This window comes from Setaria italica, chromosome VII, assembly GCF_000263155.2.
Source record: "Setaria italica strain Yugu1 chromosome VII, Setaria_italica_v2.0, whole genome shotgun sequence".
NCBI classification, from domain to species: domain Eukaryota; kingdom Viridiplantae; phylum Streptophyta; class Magnoliopsida; order Poales; family Poaceae; genus Setaria; species Setaria italica.
The window spans coordinates 26,483,653-26,504,830 of NC_028456.1; the positions used below are offsets into that span (position 1 = coordinate 26,483,653).

The window sequence follows — 21,178 nt, forward strand, 5'->3', positions numbered from 1 at the left end:
TTCGTGTTGGGAGACGTAAATATATTGTCCACAAAATAGTGCTTGACTGCTGGTCATCCTTGTTAACTTCCCATGCCATACTGAACAAAATCAAAATGCCTCAGATTTTGTCCCATTTTACTGCTCCGACTGAAGCCCGGACCAGGGACCTGATACGGAAGTTAGTTGGACTTAGACGCACGGGCCGACTTGGACGGCGAATCGTTACTTGCAAAGTAGGAGCTAGACACGTCGAGCCCATCCACTGGACTAGCACTCTAGCAGCGTGCACGTAGGTAGCAGCTAGTACACCGGAATCGTCGAAGAGTAGTTGCAGTAGCAGTACTGTAGGCTGTAGCAGTAGCTGTAACTGTAAATGCGTTGGACAAGCGGACAAGCTCTATAATGACGTAGAAGTAATGCGTACCGCGACAGTACGGGTACCGCCCGCCCGCTGAGGCGCTGGTTAGCTCGGGCCTCGTTCGGTGCAGCGACACACGGCTACAGTCGCCGGCCGGTCAGGTTAGGCAGGCAGGCTCGCAGAGTAATTCCATTTCGACATACTGATGCGTGTTAGATAGCATACGATGCATATGATGCATGTAACAAACTTATAGAGATCCGGTGAAATATCTTTGGCAAGTTGTTGTAGGTTAAATGTAACTATATCTTCTAAATTTGTACGGTCAAAGATATTCCCTTATAACCTATATATTGTAATCCTCTTGTGTTGTTCATCGATTAACACGCAATCGTTGCACCCTTGGAGCTAGGGGCAACGTTCAACCACGCACAGCGCCTCTGATATTTTACATGGTAATCAGAGCCAAGGATAGATCCATGGCGTCAAGCTCGAGCGTCTCCAATCCGCTACTTGGTGTGCATATCACCGAGAAGTTGAACAAAACCAACCATGCACTCTGGAAAGCGCAGGTGCTCACTGCTATACGCGGTGCACGGATGGAAGGCCATATCACCGGCAAGACTAGTGCTCCCGTTGCTTGAGGTCGATGAGAAGGAGGCCAACGACAAAAACGCCAAGGTGCCAAATCCGACATATGTGGAGTGCTACGCTCAAGACCAACAAGTCCCTGGGCTGATCTTCACATCGGTGGGGAAAGAAGTCCTCGCCCAGATCTCAGCCGCAACAACAGCTGCTCAAGCATGGCAGGAAGTGCAGGGCATGTTCACGGCCCAAACTTGGGCAAGGACAATGAACGTGCGCCTTGCAATGAGTACTACAAAGAAAGGTAACCTGTCAATCACTGATTACTTCACCAAGATGAAGGGATATACAGATGAGATGGCGGCAGCCAGAAGGCCGCTTGATGATGAAGAAATCACCTCCCACATCTGCAACAACCTCGACTCCGAGTTCAATCCAGTGGTGTTAGCCCTTGTCACAAGGGTTGAGCCAATCATAGTGGTCGAGCTCTACTCGCAGCTCCTCATGTTCGAGACAAGGCTCAAGCTTCTGGACGGCTCGAGCGGCTCAGGCTCTTCCGCCAACTTCACCAACAAAAGAGGCCGCAGCTCGTCAGGAGGTCATGGACCGAACTGCGGACGTGGCCCTGGTCACGGACGCGGCAACCAGGGTCAGCAGCATCGCCCTAGTTACAACACCAACCAGCAGCGCTCGTCGGGGAACTCCACCGACACCCGCCCCCTCTGCCAGGTGTGCTTCAAGAAGGGGCATCTCGCCTCTGAATGTTGGCATCGCTACGATGAAACCTACGTCCCCGATGAGAGATTGGTCGCTGCAGACATGGGCACCTACAGTGTAGATACCAACTGGTATACTGACACTGGGGCGACGGATCACGTTACAAGAAATCTTAAGCAACTCTCCATCAAAGACAAGTACAAGGGCAATGACCACACCCACACGGCGAGTGGTTCAAGTATAGAGATCAAACACATTGGCCATACTATTGTTCCAACCCCCTCTAGAAATTTACATCTAAAGAATGTTCCTCATGTTCTACAAACCGCCAAAAATCTTGTCTCTGTTCATCATCTTGCTAAAGATAAATCAACTTTCCTTGAGTTTCATTCTGATTATTTTCTTGTTAAGGATCAGGCAACGAAGACCACGATCCTTAGGGGATATGACACAAAGGACTCTACCCACTTCCTTCAGCTCCTTCAATAAAGCAGGCCTTCGGAGTAGTCAAGCCATCTCTTGCACGGTGGCATAGTCGTTTGGGTCACCCATCGTTTCCTATTGTTACTAGAATTGTTAGCAGCAATAATTTGTCATGCTTAGTAAAATCGAATAAAGAATCAGAGGCAGTTTGTGATGCTTGCCAGAAAGCAAAGAGTCATCAGCTTCCTTATCCTAGATCATCTAGTGAGTCTAGTTTTTCCTTGGAACTTGTTTATTCAGATGTTTGGGGTCTGCATCCAATTCCGTTGGAGGAAAAAATATTATGTTAGCTTCATTGATGATTATAGCAAGTTTACTTGGATTTACCTTCTCAAATATAAATCTGAAGTATTTCAAAAGTTCCAAGAGTTCCAAACTATGGTTGAAAGATTATTTGACAGAAAGATTATTGCCATGCAAATTGACTGGGAGGAGTTTATCAAAGGTTACACACCTTTTTTGATAAAATCAGCATATCTCATCATGTCTCTTGCCCTCATGTACATCAGTAAAATGGCTCGTAGAGCACAAGCACCGTCATATAGTTGAGGTTGGCCTAGCGCTTCTTGCTCATGCATCCATGGCTCTCAAGTTTTGGGATGAGGCTTTCTTATCAGCCACCTATCTCATAAATCATGTTCCTAGCAAGGTGATTGATTACACGACTCCCTTAGAACATCTCTTCAAACAAAAACCTGACTACTCGGCATTGAGAACCTTTGGTTGTGCTTGCTGGCCCAATCTACGACCATATAATCGACATAAGCTAGAGTTTCAATCTAAGCAATGTGTTTTTCTTGGATATAGCCAACTCCATAAAGGATTTAAGTGCCTAAATGTATCATCTGGTCGGGTATATATCTCTAGGGATGTCATCTTTGATGAAACAATTTTTCCCTTCTCAAAATTACATGACAATCTCGGTTACGTACAAAAATTTCCCTCCTCCCACCATATTTGTTCAATTTTCCAGTCTCATCCTCTGGGGCGGAACATATAGATGGACCGGTGTTTGATTCTCCTAACCATATTGATGAAACTGGTCAAATTTTTGAAGAAATTGCTGCAGGAATCGGCACATATGATGACACAAACGGAGATGAGCCGGGCACAGGACATGAAGAAGATCATGCAATCTCTAGCTACTGCACCTGCCGCGGGATCTGTGCTGTATCTGTCTCGAAGTCCTAGCAGGATAGCAGCGCCATCCAGTGCCCTTGCGGGTGAATCTGTGCACGCTACGTCCTCCACTCCGCTCAGTCGCGTAGCGCCAGCACCAGCTGGTGTCGCGGTGCCCCACTCCTCGGATGTGTCGCGGCTGCAGGCGCGGGAGGAATCTCTGGGCGGGAATCAAGGGCTGGTGGATCCTCTACACCGAGTGATGATATAGAGGCTAAATCTTCTATGCCAGCAGCTGTCCAGACTGCCAGGGAACCATCTAAAGGCACAAATACACGCCCCAGGACTCGCCTGCAAAGTGGTATACATAAAGAGAAGGTATATACTAATGGGACTGTTCTTTTACTTCTTCCGGTCAACCACATAATCTAGAAGAAGCATTGACCAGTAAAGATTGGAAGCTGCTATGGATTCTGAATATATTGCTCTCACGAAAAATCAAACATGGAATTTAGTTCCACCTAAAAAGGTATTAATGTTATTGATTGTAAATGGGTTTACAAGGTTAAGAGAAAAGCTTGTGAGAGTCTAGATAGATATAAAGCTCGCTTGGTTGCAAAGGGGATAGATTATGGAGATACCTTTAGTCCTATTGTTAAAACAGCTACTATCATAATTATTTTATCTCTTGCTGTATCTAGAGGATGGAAACTTCGACAGTTGGATGTACATAATGCTTTCCTGCATGGAATACTGGAAGAAGAGGTATGTATGAAGCAGCCCCCTGGATATGAAGACAAAGCATCACCTGGGTATCTATGCAAGTTAGATAAAGCTTTATATGGCCTTAAGCAAGCGCCGAGAGCATGGTACTCCAGGTTAAGTACAAAGCTACAAGAGTTTGGTTTTAAAGCATCTAAGGCCGATACTTCGTTATTCTTCTATAGCAAGGGGGAGATCACAATATTTATACTCATCTATGTAGATGATATTATTGTTGCCAGCTCCAGCCAGGAAGCTTTTCAAGTGTTGATGCAGGATCTAAGGAAAGAATTTGCTGTAAAAGATCTTGGTGAGCTTCATTATTTCCTCTGCATAGAGGTAAAGGATATACATAATGGTATTATCTTAACTCAAGAAAAGTATACTAATGATGTATTGCAACGTGTTGGCATGAAGGATTGTAAACAGGTAGCTACACCGCTGTCGACTTCAGAAAAATTATCTCTATATGAAGGTAATTTACTTGGACCGAGTGATGCCACAAACTACAAAAGTGTGGGTGCTTTACAGTACTTGACATTGACTAGACCAAATATATCATATTCAGTTAACAAGGTTTGTCAATTTTTACATGCACCAACTAATGTTCATTGGATGGCTGTGAAAAGAATTCTGAGATATTTGAAACATACAACCAAGGTTGGATTAAAGATCTGCAGGTCGTCTTCACTACTTTGTAAGTGCATTCTCAAATACGGATTGGGTTGGCTGTTTAGATGATCGCAGGTCTACTGCAGGATTTGTAGTATATTTGGGTTCTAATCTTGTGTCTTGGAGTACTCGTAAACAGGCGATGGTGTCCAGGTCAAGTACAGAGGCCGAATATAAAGCTGTGGCCAATACAACAGCTGAGGTAATGTGGATTCAAACATTACTGTATGAATTGGGGATACAATCACCAAAGACGGCTAAATTATAGTGTGATAATATTGTTGCTAAGTATTTGTCTTCCATGCACGTACAAAATATATAAAAGTTGATTATCATTTTGTACGTGAAAGGGTAGCGAAGAGGCTACTTGATATTGAGTATATCTCTACGAAAGAACAGGTTGCAGATGGCTTCACCGAACCTATTTCAGTTCGGCAGCTGCAAGAACAATCTCAACCTTGGAAGGTCAGATTGAGGAGGAGTGTTAATAGCATATGATGCGTGTAACAAACTCATAAAGATCAGGTGGAATATCTTTGGCAAGTTGTTGTAGATTCGGTCTTCAGTAGATAGAAGTGTTTGAATGTAACTATATCTCTTAGATTTGTACGACCAAAGATATTCCCTAATGACCTATATATTGTAACCCTCTTGTGCTGTTTTGGCACATCAATTAACACGCAATCGTTGCACCCTTGGAGCTAGGGCAACGTTCAACCACGGCGCCTCTGATCTTTTACAATGCGATCACCCGATCACTGTCTCGCTGTTGATCCTACGCTAGCCCGAATGGGATCACCCACCCTTAACCGCGTACTACACGGCTTCACTTCACCTATTACATTGCAGGCCTCGCAACCACAGGTACGCGCGCGGCCGGCCGGTGACGGGCCGCCGGCCGGCGCGCGCCCGGTGGCCGATCGCTGATGCTTGCGGCCGAAGCGCGCCCGCTGGTCCCCGTTCCCTCCTCCCCTCTCGCCGAGCGCGACGCGCCGCCGCGAGGCTGATTGGACGACCGAGCTAGCGATCGATCCTCGCGGGGTTCTCGGCGTGCGGGATCACGGCCAATCTGCCTGAAAACGAACCATCGGCAGGGCTCCACCGGCACCACCACCACCGGTTGGCATCAGCTGGCCGCGCGCGGCTCGGCGCGCGCGCCGCAGGCTCCACGCTCACGTGGCTCCTCGATCGATTCGGCTGGTCCTGGCCTGGCCTTCTCGCGCGGCACGACTCGTGGTGGCTTGGCTAGCTGCACATGGGGAACCGCAGGTCAAAGGGTCAAAGCCGCGCATGCCATGCACGAACGGAACGTGCCGCACGGGCACTGTGGCCTTGCCCAGTTGCCCGGAAGAGAGCATCGGCGACCGTGGAGTGCGGGTGGGCGCACGGGAGTCGTGCAAGGAAAATGCTCCCCGGCGAGTACAGGCACAGTAAAATCCATTAGAGACCTGTACTGGCTAGCGCTAATCCAGTGCGCCCACTCTCGTGATAAACTACTCTTACCGGAGTTTCGTTTGAAATCTGAAACCAGGACAGTACCGTGTGTCCAGTTGCGGCGCGCTACACGAACACTCACCGCACCGGCGTTGGCTTGACAATCTGGGTGGCAATGGCAACACGAATGCGTGCAAGGAATCTCACTGCTAGCGACTGCATTCAATTCGTCCCCTCCGTTCTATGTGAACTTGAGGACGATCTGGGTAGGAAAGGCCTTACATTTCTGGTAGAGCGGCAGCACCCGTTTTGACCTGCGCTGAGCCCCGCTGCCGCTGGAGTTTATGGAGCTGTACAATACATACAACAGCCTCGAGAGGATCGACGAAGCGTAGAGAGACCACACCCAGAACCGTATACGTACACGTTCCAATCAGCCGGAACTGAAATTCGGCGAGGATGGTGGAGCCCTGACCTAACTCCCATCCTTTCCAACCTCGTTCCGGCCGTCACAGCTCAGAGAGCCTCAGACTGAAAAAAAAAACAGAACGGGGAAGTCAAAGGCGAGACCAGACAAAACCGAAGCCAAATTGAGCTCCTGAATGGCGGAATGAGTCGCGACCGGATGGGATTCCGGCGAGATGCTGGCCGGAACTTGTCCAGCTTGACACCCCCTCCGCTCCGCTTGTCGTCAGGTTGGGCGCCCGGGCAATACGCCGACCGGCAGCCATGCACCCACGAATCCACGATGGGCCAGCACAATATTTGCAAATCAGCCTGCAGGGCATGAGCATTTTGTATGCAAGCGCCACCACCACCACCACTTGGCTTTCCCCTCCTGATCGCTGATCGCATTTTGTATGCAGGCATCAGCGCCACTTGGCTCTGCGCCCCTGATCTCCCGTTGCATGATTACGCTGATAGAATCACGTCTATTGATCGGCTCGGAAATAATTTGTTGGCGACAGCCGAACAGGGCTGTAATTTATTTTCCCCAGAAGGAGATGCTGACTTGCATCTTATATGCAACTGGAGGCGAATGAGACTGACGGATCACAAACGTACGGTGCTAGTATTCACCATACAACTATACAAATCTATAGGAGTACCCCTTTTTTTTTCAGTCTAGTACTGCAGAGATGCGTCGCTTTTGTTTTGAGACCAAGCAGGCAGAGAGGTGGTTAGTTAAAGTACAATACGCTCCCGATCTCCCAATGCATTGCTGCGCTGATAGTGTCACGTTTATTGGTGGGTTCGGAATTTATTTTGTAATGGGGCTAATCTATTTTACCAAGGAGAGATTTACTTAATTTCCGTAGCAAGTCATACTAGTTAACAGCAACTGGAGTCGAATAAGATAGACAGATCTATAGCTTACTGATCAGCATACAACAGGTCAGGGTCAGATACTTTTTAACAAAGTGCTGCAGAGATGGTTTCCTTTGCTTTTTTTAGACCACGCCAGAGATGGTTAGTTAAAGTAGGAGTACGTCCTTAAGCCCTTTGAGTATTACCAACAGTGAATGTCAATGCCTAGAACCTTCTTTAAAGAAATCGGACCATTGGTACAGAAAGACATAAAATATTAAATGAATCTTTTTTTGTTATATGCGCATGAATGGTACTTTTCAAAGAGTTTTTTTTTCTGAAAGCTGCATCCTAACTAATCATAAGAACTTGTCATGTTCGCTTTCTTCTTAATGCTAATTATATAATAGAATGTTTATTCTTGTTTGCTCTGTTTATTTTTCTTAAAATGAAAGGACAGTTGCTATAGCCCATCGTTGAAGAAACAGCAATGATAAATCATGTGGCTTTTTCAAGTATCTTTATTTGATTTCTTCTCATACTATAAATTATGTAGCTTTCCAAGCATCTCTATCACTCTATGGTCTCTGGTATGGATGGTTGAATTTTGAATCATATAAAGGTGACACATATTTGTTCTTACATATAAACTAGCACTGCAGTTTATTATATATTTATGTTAGGGACAAATGTAACAACTCCAGGTTTACTGACCAGTGGCAGTGATCCCTAACCATAACTTACACTTTTTTCTGAAAGAATAAGGGGCTGTTTGGATACGAGGTGCTAAACTTTAACAGTGTCACATCGGATGTTCGGATGCTAATTAGGAGGACTAAACATGAGCTAATTATAAAACTAATTGCAGAACCTTGTGCTAATTCGCGAGACGAATCTATTAAGCCTAATTAATCCATCATTAGCAAATGGTTACTGTAGCACCACATTGTCAAATCATGGACTAATTAGGCTTAATAGATTCGTCTCGCGAATTATACTCCATCTGTGCAATTAGTTTTGTAATTAGCTTATGTTTACTACTCCTAATTAGCATCCAAACATCCGATGTGACAGGTGTTAAACTTTAACAGGTGTTTCCCAAACACCCCCTAAGTAAATAAATTTAGACGTCTTGAACAATATGATAACCTGGAATAGAAAAAAAAAGTTTTAAAAAGATAAAGAAAAGACGTCTTGAACAATATGATAACCTGAATAGAAAAGAAAAAAGTTTAAATAATGGAGGCCCCACAGCGCAAGAAAAGGTACCAGGCTACTCTACTATTTATAGCCGGGGGGCACTCTTCTGGCCTCACTTCCCTCTCCTAGTCCTAGCTACAAGCCATGGACATGGAAGCAAACGTAACCCATGCACCCACCATATCTTCTTCCTCCTCCTCCTCCTCCTCGTCCTCCACATCTTCCTCCTCCTGCCTCGTCAATGGCGCGCCACAAGAGGTGCCAAAGAACTCCAAAACCACGAACAAGCGCAAGCGGGCCTCTTCGCCGGACTCCCAGGAAGTAGAAGCCAATGGCAGTACCGGCAGCGATGGCCACCAAGGCGAGGAGAGCAGCTGCTGCTGCAGCACCGAAGATAACGCTGTGGCGAGCGGCGGCAGCAAGGCCCAGGCGGCGTCGGCGGCCGGAGGCGCCGCGCGGTCAAGCAGCCGGAGCGGGTACAAGCACCCGTCGTACCGCGGCGTGCGGCGGCGGAGCTGGGGCAAGTGGGTGTCCGAGATCCGGGAGCCCCGCAAGAAGTCGCGCATCTGGCTGGGCACTTTCCCCACGGCCGAGATGGCGGCGCGCGCGCACGACGTGGCCGCGCTCGCCATCAAGGGCCGCGCCGCGCACCTCAACTTCCCGGACCGCGCCCACGAGCTGCCCCGCCCGGCGTCCACCTCCCCCGCGGACATCCAGGCCGCGGCGGCCCAGGCTGCCGCCACCGCCGCCGACGCGCCGTGCGAAGCGTCACCATCTTCGTCGCCGTCGCCGTCGCCGTCGTCATCGGCCGAGCTGCCGTCGTCCCCCGCGGCCGACGAGACGCCGGAAGCTGCCTGCTGCCCCGAGACGGCGGCGCACGGCGACGGCGAGCAGGGCCAGGACAACGCACTGTTCGACCTGCCGGACCTCCTCCTGGACCTGAGGGACGGGCTGTGGTGGCCACCGGTGTGGTCGGGGCCAATGGCCGCCGAGGAGTACGACGGCGGCGACGCCGTCGGGATGCATGAGCCGCTCTTGTGGGCGGAGTAGCTGTTACTCGCCTTACCTTATTACTACTGCGCTCTTTGAGTATTCAATAGACACCACACCAGTAGTATACGCCGATCTCCAAAAGAAGGGGGGGAACAAGAGGGAAAATTTGGAAGAAAAAAAAGAGAGAGGAGCTAGCTAACACCAGATCATATTATGTTTACTATTCTTAAATTAGTAGTACTTGTGCTTGATTTGGCCACGGAGCTACCTTGTGTTCTTTCTGTATCAGCTGTCAGGACAAATAGACGTCGACTGATAGCAGTGTGATGCGTCTGCAACATCGCAATTGTTTTCTAGATGGTTGCATCTCGCATCAACAACGATATAAGCATTATTGCTGATCTTTCTAAGAGAAAAAAAAAAGGGTGAGAAAAATATTATACAGAACTCCGAGCGACCTGTTTATAAGTGGTGAGCTGCCGTCCGTTCGGAGGTCGTTTTATGGGCCGGGGCCGGTGAAAGCAGCGAGTGAGAGTCCATGCTAGCGTTGGGCAGATTCTCACCGGACAGCTCCAGTTCGGTTTCCCTGCCGCTGCCACGTCGTTATTGCGGCCAGGAAACCCGAGCCCCCCGTTTTAAAACTTTATCACGCCAACTGGGGCGTACTTGCTCTCGCGGATTACGCCATTTTTCTACTTACCGAACTCGTAATATCTTAATATCTTGGCGTGGTTCGGTACAGATTACGGAGACACCACCACGTTATCCCTCCGAGGTTAGTACGCACACATTGGAAAAATTCGTGGGTTGAATGGATCCAACGCAAGAAACAAAAGGGGGAGAGCCGGAGATGGGAAGCAGCACAGAAAGTTCCACGTCCAGAGGCCGCGATATTCCCTTGTCCCTTGTCCCCTTCCGCGGCTCTGACACGGTGGAACGAGCCGCGCGCCAATCGCCGCCAGGTTAGGTGCACGGCACCAGCACGCCTAGTTACCGGCTCCTTTCCCGTTCGATCACATTCCCCTCCCGGTGATCAGTCGTCGCGGGCTGGGGGGCGATCTCGGCGTGACACGTAGCCGATCCAGGGGAGCGCCCTGGAAGACCGTACCGCCTCACATGCCCAACACATGGCCAGGCGAGCACGCATCGCGCTCGCGCCGCACATTGGCTCCCGTCGCGCGGCGTATCACGCGCAGTTCGATCACAGGCGCACAGCCACGGCACGGCGAGCTGCCCCTGGCTGCGCGGCCGCTCGTGGCGCCGGCGGGTTACATTAATCGGGCGGGCCGGCTCGCGGCGATGCCAGGCGGGGATCCTATGCCGCGCGGGGGGTCGTGGTGCCTTGTCGCCGCCCGGCCAGGCCAGGCCGGCCGGCCGGCCGGCCAGAAGCCTACAACTAGAAGGACGCGGGGCGATGGGCGAGGGCCCCGCGAGCCGCCGAGCGATTCCGGCGGGCGGGCGCACGGTAGGTGGGGGGTACCGAGCACGCACACGTTGGGATCGATTGGCCGGGGTTTGGACAGGCCGGGACACCGATGCTGTGACGACGATGCGCGCCTAGCAAATAATCGGGGTGCTTAGCTAGCGCCTCACCAGCATGCTGGTGCTTGCCGTCGCCCGATCGATCGATCGATCGACCGGTGCAAGTTGCGCCCCCCCTGATTGGCTCTCCATCTCCCGACGCGTTACGTGACTCTCCTCAATCCAAGTTGCGCTCTGTTGCGCTGGTTGAGATTTGCTGGAGGATATAATACGACGGTTACAGGCGGCTGATCAATGAATGAAGCTGCTGATCCCGTCGAGAGATTCAGTAAACGGCCCACGGAACGAAGGAATCTCTACGCAGGTGGCGGTGCAAGACGTTTCTGAAACAAGATTTGCTCGCGCGGCTCTACGTTGGTTGTGAGATTAGCAAATTGAATGAATCAATAATGACAAAGAAAAACAGAGCTACGCATTCTCTGAACTGAAGACTTTAATTTCCATCGTCGTGCAGTTGCCATGGGCAGTGAATCTTGACCAATCAAGCGTTACTTTTGCTTTCTTAATAAAGGTTCAAAACCCAACGGCTTCGTTCGCATCAGATTCGCTCGCAGATGCAAAACCAAAGCCGGAGGACACTCATAAAAAAGCCAAGGAAAAACCGAGAAGAACGACCGCCATAATTGGTCAACAGTCCTTTTCTATTACGATCAAACTGCCAAAAAAATTCGTGTAACTATAATCGTAACAATATAGAGATCCCCGATCGTACAGTCCTCGCATGTGATCGACGCAAATCATGCATGGCTCTCGGCGGATCCGTCCGTCGAGGCCGTTAGTTTCACTGCCAAAACTGTCGCATGTGCCGACTAATCGAGCTAATTTTCGCTCGTCATTTCTGTGGGCGTCGCGTCCGTCGACACCGTCGTCGATCGTTCTTAGACAGCGGCCATCTACAAGAACTTTGAATGTCGTACACACAGACAGTAAAACAGACAATGTATATAATGACTTGTCCATTGAATTATCCATAAGTCATTTAATTTATGCATGGACACATAATACATGGTGATTACGTATAGCTTGATCTTTGTATACTATTTTGTTGTTTATTTGAGATGATACATGCTTACCATCCGAGAGAATAAACTTACCTGGGAGTATCATTTAACTTTTAGTTTTACTTCATGTCATCCTAACCTGCCTAAAAGACTTTACTGATATTATAATCTTTCACAAGTGATGCAATATAAAAGTGCAAGGACCCAGATGTAAAAATGGCTGCCCAACATGGTGGCTGGCGGGCAGAGTAGCGGATGAACTGCGGATGTGCAGGCTAGCGGTGCAGCTGCCAGACGCCGTGGCGGAGGGTCAGTAGCGCTAGCAGCGCCGCCGGCGGATGGCACAACGGCCAGAAGGGATGCGCACGGCAACCGGGCGAGCGGAGTCGAGGAACACAGGTGTCCCTATTTTACACTCGATCCAGGGAGTCCGTTGCCTCAAATCCATGGCTTGTACAACCAGCGACGACACTGTCTGTACGCATGGGAGCACGAGCCACGGTCGTCGTCTCACAAGACGACGGCTCCTCTCTCTCTCTCCTCTTTCTTCTCGTCCATCTAAGCAAAATTGATCTACACAACACCATATGGATGACTCATTAATTGACGTTGTACATGCCCTCAGTGGGAGTGTAGCTTTCCGACAACGAGCGCCACCAATTATTTTTTCGGCTCGCCACCCGTCCCCATGCAGGTTGCTGTAAGAAAATGACCACTCGTGTGGAAGTTATACGCGGATGTGGTAGTATTAACCACTCTTTATTGATGATCGTTTCTTCTATTCTCGGTTGCAAATACACGGGCCGGGGGTTTAATTGACGTACTAACCGCTCCCCGCAATTGGCTGGCCGCAAGCGAGCACGTCGTCAGGCTCGGTCGATCACTGGCGCCTTGCGATCTAGTCATTTCAATGTCATTTCTTGTTCTAGAATAATGGTTTCTAGCTTGGTTTGCTTCGGTCACTTCTCCGGCTTTGTCTCTACTCCCGCTCAAATCAACGGAGGACCAAGCTAGCTGCTACTCCAGTGTTAGCGTGACTACATCTAAGCTCAGCTGGTCGTCGTCATAGATTAGTGATCATGCAAAAAGTGAGACCGCGTGCAGGGGCAGAGAGGAAGGTCAAGTTAGAGCTGACGCAAGGCCGTATGAAGCGCCGGCCGTCGTTAACAAAACCAAGGTGTTCTCGACGAATATGAGAACATACAACTCTCGATCTTCTCAGGGAATGTTTGGATTCCTGGATTAAAGTTTAGTCCGGGTCATATCGGATACTTGGATGTTAATTAGGAGTATTAAACATAGGCTAATGATAAAAATAATTGCATGAATGAGAGCTAATTCACGAGACGAATCTATTAAACCTAATTAATTCATAATTAGTACATGTAGCATCACATGTGCTAGTATAATATGTTTTCGATCCATCTTTTTAATTGCCGTCCGTAGTAGGAACCGTGGTCCTGCATGTACCTTATCATTGGTTAGTTGTCCTCGCGTTGCACATTCGGTAGCGATTCAACGTATTGCCTGTGCTTTCGCGCAAAGATTTCATCGATGGCAAGTGCTTTTGACCTAGTTAGTTTACGCACGTGTTAACTATACAAGTGATGATTATTTGTTGAGAGCCAGATTTGCTTTGAATGTATATAGATATATAATGGCTAAAAGGAGAGCCAATTTGCACGAGATGGATTCGCTTTCGGTCCTTTTTTCCAGTCTTGGGTTGATTTCCTTCTTTTCTGATTTTTTTCTAAATATAATATTGTGCAATCAACATTTTTATATTTTGGCCATCAATTTCTCTTTGAATATTGCAACTGAATTTTTTTTGATAAAAATTATAGCTAGATTTCAGAATATAATAACAACTTCGCTACATTCCGCGTATATATGTTACCAGTAGTTTGTGGCTGAAGTATAGACTTTGTCACTGTCCAAAACAGCACTTATTCGAGACCAGAGAGAAAAAACGTCAAAAACCTTAGAAGGGATGTCATGGATATTTGCTTTGAATATAACCTATAGCATGTAAGTTCCAGAGTTCCATTTTCACCCCCTGTGGCATCATTTTCTGCCAAAGAAAAAATAATTCATGGAATTCCAACGTTCCAAGCATGCTTTCTGTCACCCATCCCCCCTGGCCTTTTCTTTGTCTAGCCTGTACTGCAAGTTAACGCTGATTTAAGTCATGTGCTTAATAAAAATTGACATGCGCGTAGCTCTGGTACGGCCCATCTCAACAGCATTGCACAGTCTAAAAGCACAGGTGCTCATCATCTGGTGCTACGTCCAGGGCATTTTACTGTCACTGTCGCTACTGTAGTTTCTCAGTAAACACTCATGGTGCCTGATGAAATCTTACGCCCAAAGGACGAAATGACAGCAGCTCCACCCATTGCCTTTTTCAGAGTTGCTTTTGTCGTGGATCGCACCTTACGCCTACTAAAATTTAGCATCTATCATATTAGATGTTTGGAGGCTAATTAGAAGTATTAAACATAGACAATTATAAAACTAATTGCATAGATGGAGTCTAATTCGCGAGGCGAATCTATTAAGCCTAATTAGTCCATATTTGACAATGTGATGCTACAGTAACCATTTGCTAATGATGGATTAATTAGACTTAATAGATTCGTCTCACGAATTAGCACAGGATTCCGCAATTAGTTTTATAATTAGCTTATATTTAGTCCTCCTAATTATTATCCGAACATTCGATGTGACACTGCTAAACAACCAGTACACAAACACCCTATTTGGAAACCTCGTAAAGCTTTTTGAGTGTGATCTTAGGAAGCATCCGAGGCTGGAATGCCTGCCACGAGTTCCTCCCGGACAGTTTTGTTAATGTCCTCACGCTGGAATCTGGCAGTGTTTATATTGATTATTCCGTTCCATAGACCATAATACACGGATAGCCGCATTAGGTTAATCCAGGATCAGGAAGCAAAGAAGACTGCTTTTGCTTTGCATTATTTCGCCTCAATCTCACTCGCCATCCTGCTTTTCCCCCAACAAACACAACTTTCTCTGCTGGTTGACACGGCTCAGCATTTCCCTCGTTGGCATTGTATAATGAAACGAACAGGTTATATTGTAATACAAAAATACAAAGCTTGCACTACACCTGGCAGGGAACCAAATCTTTTGGATCTCTGAATTAGGGATTTGGTGCAGTTTAGGCCTTGTTTAGTTGGCCAATTTGGGAGGTGCCAAATTACTGTTACAGCACTGTAGCACACTGTAGCGTTTCGTTTGTATTTGTGAATTATTGTCCAAATATTAACTAATTAGGCTCAAAAGATTCGTCTCGTAAAGTACAACAAAACTGTACAATTACTTTTTAATTTCATCTACATTTAGTACTCCATACATGTACCGCAAGTTTGATGTGATGGGGAATCTTCTTTTTGCATAGTGTCAAAGTTGGAAGTTGGGAGTAACTAAACATGGCCTTAATACTCCACGCAAGGCCCACGAATTGGTACGGCATGGAATATTTTCAGCTACTTTAATCATTACTCGTCCGATCGAAGGAACACACACTCACATTTTGCACGAAGATGAACTGTGCGCTGGGGCATGCATGCCGAGACAGATAAACAATGGGAATCAAATGTGGGTTCAGTACTGTTGACCATCAGAGAAGCGCGTAGGGCAACCCTCTGTGCTCCGTACCCTTCTCTGTTTTGCAATGCCATTCACATTTTCTTTGGAGTGGAAATTAAAAGAAATGTGCCATACAGATTGCGGTTTCCACATTGACTTTCCGGAGATCAGTCCAAGTGTAGCCTGGCCAAGAACGATATATAGAGGAATGGTGCCTCACATATCGCAGTCACCAACCAAGCGCATGCAACTCACTCCGATCAGTTCTAAGTTGTAGCAGCGGATCAAGTCGCAAGAAACACCACTTGCCCGTCGTCATCAACAGCAAGCGAGCAGGATTATTAGTCGATCGCCATCGTCAGTTCTTCACTTCTTGTCACGTCAGGCCGGGAATGGAGCACGAGCAGGTGCTTCCTCAAGTGTCAGTGGGCGGCTGCACCTGCAGCGACAACTCGAGCTCGATCACCTCCCTGAACGCGTCGTCGCCGAGCTCCAGCGACGACTCCGGCAGCAAGGGCACGAAGCGGCCGCGCAGGGACCTGAAGCACCCGACGTACCGCGGCGTGCGCATGCGGACGTGGGGCAAGTGGGTGTCGGAGATCCGGGAGCCCCGCAAGAAGTCGCGCATCTGGCTCGGCACCTTCGACAACCCGGAGATGGCGGCGCGCGCGCACGACGCCGCCGCCGTCGCTATCAAGGGCCGCGCCGCGCACCTCAACTTCCCGGAGCTCGCCCACGAGCTGCCCCGCGCCGCGTCCGCAGCACCCAAGGACGTCCAGGCCGCCGCCGCGCTCGCCGCGGCCACGCTGCTGCCTGCTTCTTCTTCGTCGCCCGTCGTCGTCCCGTCCTACGAAGACGACGACGCTGGGGACGCCGGTACGGTGCCTGATCAGGTTGTCGAGCAGCATGATGATCAAGCAGCGGCGCCGTGCTTCGGCATTGAGAATGCAGCTCCGTTGTGTGGTGGCACTGGACTGGACCTCGCGTTTCTCGACGTGCCGGATGCTCCTCTGGACTTTGGGTACATGCTGTCGCCGCTGCCATTGCCTCCGTCTTACTGGGGCTCGCAGTGGGATGAGATCGCCGACGAGCTCTGCTTCGAGGAGCCCTTGCTGCTCTGGGAACATTGACGGTCGATCGTCGAAGAGTAGCTAACAGGATGCACGAGATTCTTTGATTTCTTGTTTTCGGTCAATGCGTTAGTGTGTAACTAACCTTGTCGTCCGTCGTCACTGTGATGCATGCTAACAAATTAGCAACGTAGCTGTAGTTAGACTGAATCATATTTTTTAAAATTTTGATTCCGTTGCAGGTCAATAAGATCAATATCGCTTTGTGCGATATCATGCATATGTATATATATGATGTATGCATGTCCTCAGCAAGTTCCTATTCAAGACTACTATTTCTGTAACCGTAACTGTATTGTAAATCTTATTTTCTCGTTTTACTAGCTTGTTCCACCCACAAAATGGCTCGATGGCACCAGTTCATGCAGCGAGTAAACAACTAGTGGCACCTACTAATGATGAGCTACAAAATATGATGCGCACACCCTGGTTTACAGTGGACGCAATCATGCAGCTCACCATAAATATTCTAGATATATAGAACTAATTAAAGCGAACTACCGTTCTGTCTTTTGTTGTCTTCAGCCGTTCTAGCCATTCCGTGGCCAATAATATACCACCAGAGATCATAGCCAACGTAACTAGCCATCCCTGGAGATTAGTCATAAATTATAAATACTCACTCCAACTACAAATGAGTGTCGTTTTGGACTATACATACATCCAACACGTTTTAACATTTTTTATCATTAATATCTCTTTGAATATTTCAAATAATAATTTGTAAAGTGGTATGGCTAGATTTATTTGCCTTCAAAAGTAGTTTTAGAATATTATAATTTTTTTGCTATAGTTTAAATATATTTTGTATACTATTAGTTAATAGTTAAAATAGTGCCTTCGTGGTCATGCTGCTGTCAACAACGGCATTTATTTGTGAATTTGTGACTTTGAGGGAGTGTTTAACATATGGTTAGTGTAGTTAGTGGCACAAGGTTTAGTGTATTGCATGGTTGGTGAGGCCAAGCATGTGGTCTGCCTGCCTCAGCAAAAGCAGCCGCATCTCTTCTACACGGCTACGTACTGTGGTTAGGTATGACCCAATGGAGCCACGCCATTTCGCTACGAGGTTAGTTGGGTCGCGTCAAGAAGAGCATGCATCCTGGTTTGTTAATGTCCAATGCGGTTATCCGTTGATTAAAGAATGATCCGGTCGGCATGACACGGCCAATGGCTTGTTGTGCAGTAGTCCGGGAGCATGTGAGTGTTCAGCTGCCTGTCATCTCAAGTGCCGTCTTGTACTGACCTATATAGCGCACGCCATGGCAGTGGCGCCTTCTGTGCTTGGTCATGTGGGCATATTATTGACTCAACATGCTTGTTATTGTATTATTAGATCTTAATTAGACGAATTATTGGGGAAATCGAACCTTGCAACGACACCCTTTTTTTGGGTGTGATGGGACATTCCAACTGACCATGTGATAAATCAACGTATGTGTTGCAGCCTATAGAAAACAAGCTGTTCTGAGCTAAAATATATTAGTGTACTGTTTCAACGTAGCAGAAGTAAACATTTTTTTGTGTGTGTCTGCTAGGACTGACTGAAGACTTGTTGAAGAAGTATTTCTCAGTGCCACTAAAATCTTGTGCCAAGTTGGGGAAAGGTAGGGGGGGAGTGCTTTTCAGTATGAAAGAAGCATGGAGTGACTAAGGGGTAAGTTCCTTCAATTAGTTCATGAGTTCCCTTTCACAAACTTGTTGACTTGTTGTAGAAGGAAAAGTGACAGCTAGCAAAGTCAAGAATAAAGCAAACCAGGGGGAACACTTGTGCTATTTGAAAGATCTATTTATGCATCGTGCATGGCCAGCATGGGCAGTAGCCGCAGTTTCTGTCGAAAAGCTTTCATACTTTTGAACCGTTTACTATTTAGAGCATGGCTAATAATTTTGGCTAATTGTTGGCTTTATACTAATGACATATCCGTTGAGAGTATAAAAATAGAATGAATGAATGAATCTGAGAATTCTCTTCATTGATTGAATGAATGGTCTGGTTACATATTTATAAAGGGGAAAAAACATGCCCAAAGGGCATCATGTCCGTTAGGAGTTGGCCCATTCATGAAAGGTCCACACTCTTTCATGAAAGGTCCTCTACAACTATCTATATTATTAATTGATCACTAATAATGTGTTTCAGAGCACTCCCCCTTAATCAATTAGCTCCTTGTAAACTTCATGTAATATTTGTTCAACCATCTTTGATTATCATATGGGAAAAACTTCTCCAAAAACCCTATGGGAAAAATATTGAGGAGAAACTAACTTGTATGTCCATATGCCATTAAAACTCCTTTAAAACCCAGTGGAAAAAATAAGGAGAAAATGATATGGCATATTTATATTATTATCTCATTGTAAACTCATATTAGAAAAACCTTTACAAGGAAAACTCATAAGTAAGTTTGGAGATCAATAATATTATGATCTGAGGATCATATTCGAATAACCTTCCCCAAAACCTAATGGAAAAATATGAGAAGGAATTGTATGTATTTTATACCTCGTTAAAAACTCTTGTAGAGAAAACAGAAGATATGACATGTGATATGTCCCGAATACCACCTTTAAAAATACTGGTGGGGAAAATATGTGACATGATATATATTCTTGTATTGATATTGCCTCATTAAAACTTTTGATGAGAAACTTTTGTGAGGAAAAACTCATATAGGTAAAAGAGTACAATATGATGTTTGATAGATTATAATTTTAAGAGAGTCTCCCTCTGAGCCTTACAAAATTTAAAATTTAGGACATACTGGCTCAGCTTTTGAGCCAAGTTGCAGTGAAGTGAGAATGATCAGGAGGCCATAATCATGGCATGTCGTTCGCTGGAGATGGTTGCCTTACGTTTCTCCACTTTGAATGGATGGTCCTTTAATTTACGGATTGATGTTTAATATTTGGTTTACTTACAATTTGTTCATGTGAGTGTAGCTTTGGTGCTATTACTTGTAATAATTAGGATCTGAACCCTCTTCATGAAAGAGGGGGAGGCTGGATGTTTTTTCCATTATTAAAAAAAATAATTTGTATATTGTATATGTGCGTGGGCAGTGTTCAAAATATATATTTCATGCTTTTGGGCCCATTTGCTCAAAGAACCACCAAGTGGGTGTTTGAAGCGACACCGCGAACTAGAACTCAATTAGCTCCTATGTTACATTTTTAATCCATTATATCCTCTTGCTACGTGCGCGAGCATTATCCATACATAGATTTGCCAAGCATATGGTTTCCAACACATTAGCACAAGTCCGTTAATTATTATTCCTGCAAGCAGCATCGATCTTTTCACCGATCAAGCACCAAAATGAACCTGCAAAGCGTGTACACGCGTACTTTGAGGTACAAGATGGCATGGTATGCCTTTCAATCTTTGTTCATAAGAGACACTGGATCAAGCTACATCAAGCGCACACACAGTGACAGGTACCACGCTTCCTGATTGGTCTCCGGGCGACTCAAGCAATGTTGCTTGCAAGAATCCTGGGAGCAAATGTACGAGGCAAACTTATTGATCACACGACGAACTAACACAGAACTTGACGAACTGTTAGGTACTACAGAGGACCAACGTAACCGAGGATCATTAAACACGGTGTCTCCCATGACAGCTAGCAAGCTCTCTTATTAGCTTTGCGGCAATAACAGCAAGAGATTGTTGTATACAAGCCTTAGATCAGTACAAAAGCATCACTGAAGCACGACGCAGCTATAGCTAGGCTTGTTCGCCATCACGGAACGGGGGACGAGGGCAGCGCAGGACAGGGAGGCATCATCGTACACGCCGCCCTGGCGCCCTTTGATGATCCCGGGTCTATTATCGTCGGGTTCTTGTCACTAGCACTAGCACCTGCAGTGGTGCCCGCCTGTTAGCCGCCCGCCCGCTAGCGCCAACAGTTTGTGAGCTCCTCGATCGGCAATTATGTGGTACGTCCACAGCGCCGTAGGTGGATGATTGTGGCCGGAGGGGGAGGGCAGCTGGGACTGGGATGTGGTGGTTGCGAGCTAACGCTACGACGCCGCTCCAATCGGTCGATCGATCAGCTAGCAGTTCGGCAGTAGCAGACTGCTGAGGCGGTGCAAGTGGTGGTATGCTTGGACGCTTGCTGCCACCAGCACCGAGTGCTGCAGCAATGAGAGGAAACGCGTCTCATTGCTGATGCTGGCGTCCCTGCTCGCCTCGCCGGATTCCGCCGCTGTAGCCGGCCCCGGGGGTGTGCTGACGGAATTGACCGCGCGTTCACACCGATCGAGGTCTCGAGGTCATG

The 21,178-nt window shown here is 47.2% G+C and overlaps 3 protein-coding genes across 3 annotated transcripts; all 3 read left to right on the forward strand.

Annotated features, from left to right (window-relative positions):
* Window positions 1-892: 892 nt before the first annotated feature.
* Window positions 893-2,131, forward strand: LOC101759551. The gene has a single exon (XM_012847475.1). The coding sequence runs from the start codon at window positions 893-895 to the stop codon at window positions 2,129-2,131; it is 1,239 nt and encodes a 412-aa protein (XP_012702929.1).
* Window positions 2,132-8,710: 6,579 nt separating this feature from the next.
* On the forward strand, window positions 8,711-10,007 carry LOC101762516 (ethylene-responsive transcription factor TINY). The gene has a single exon (XM_004976376.3). It carries the CDS (start codon window positions 8,765-8,767, stop codon window positions 9,668-9,670), a length of 906 nt encoding a protein of 301 aa, XP_004976433.1. The 5' UTR covers window positions 8,711-8,764; the 3' UTR covers window positions 9,671-10,007.
* Window positions 10,008-16,013: 6,006 nt separating this feature from the next.
* LOC101762919 (ethylene-responsive transcription factor ERF039) lies at window positions 16,014-17,179 on the forward strand. Its single transcript, XM_004976377.2, has one exon. It carries the CDS (start codon window positions 16,161-16,163, stop codon window positions 16,896-16,898), a length of 738 nt encoding a protein of 245 aa, XP_004976434.1. The 5' UTR covers window positions 16,014-16,160; the 3' UTR covers window positions 16,899-17,179.
* The last annotated feature ends 3,999 nt before the right edge of the window (window positions 17,180-21,178 follow it).

Coding starts and splice junctions, on each gene's coding strand:
- LOC101762516 (XM_004976376.3), top strand. CDS start 8,765: ATGGACATGGAAGCAAACGTAACCCATGCACCCACCATATCTTCTTCC.
- LOC101762919 (XM_004976377.2), top strand. CDS start 16,161: ATGGAGCACGAGCAGGTGCTTCCTCAAGTGTCAGTGGGCGGCTGCACC.
- LOC101759551 (XM_012847475.1), top strand. CDS start 893: ATGCACTCTGGAAAGCGCAGGTGCTCACTGCTATACGCGGTGCACGGA.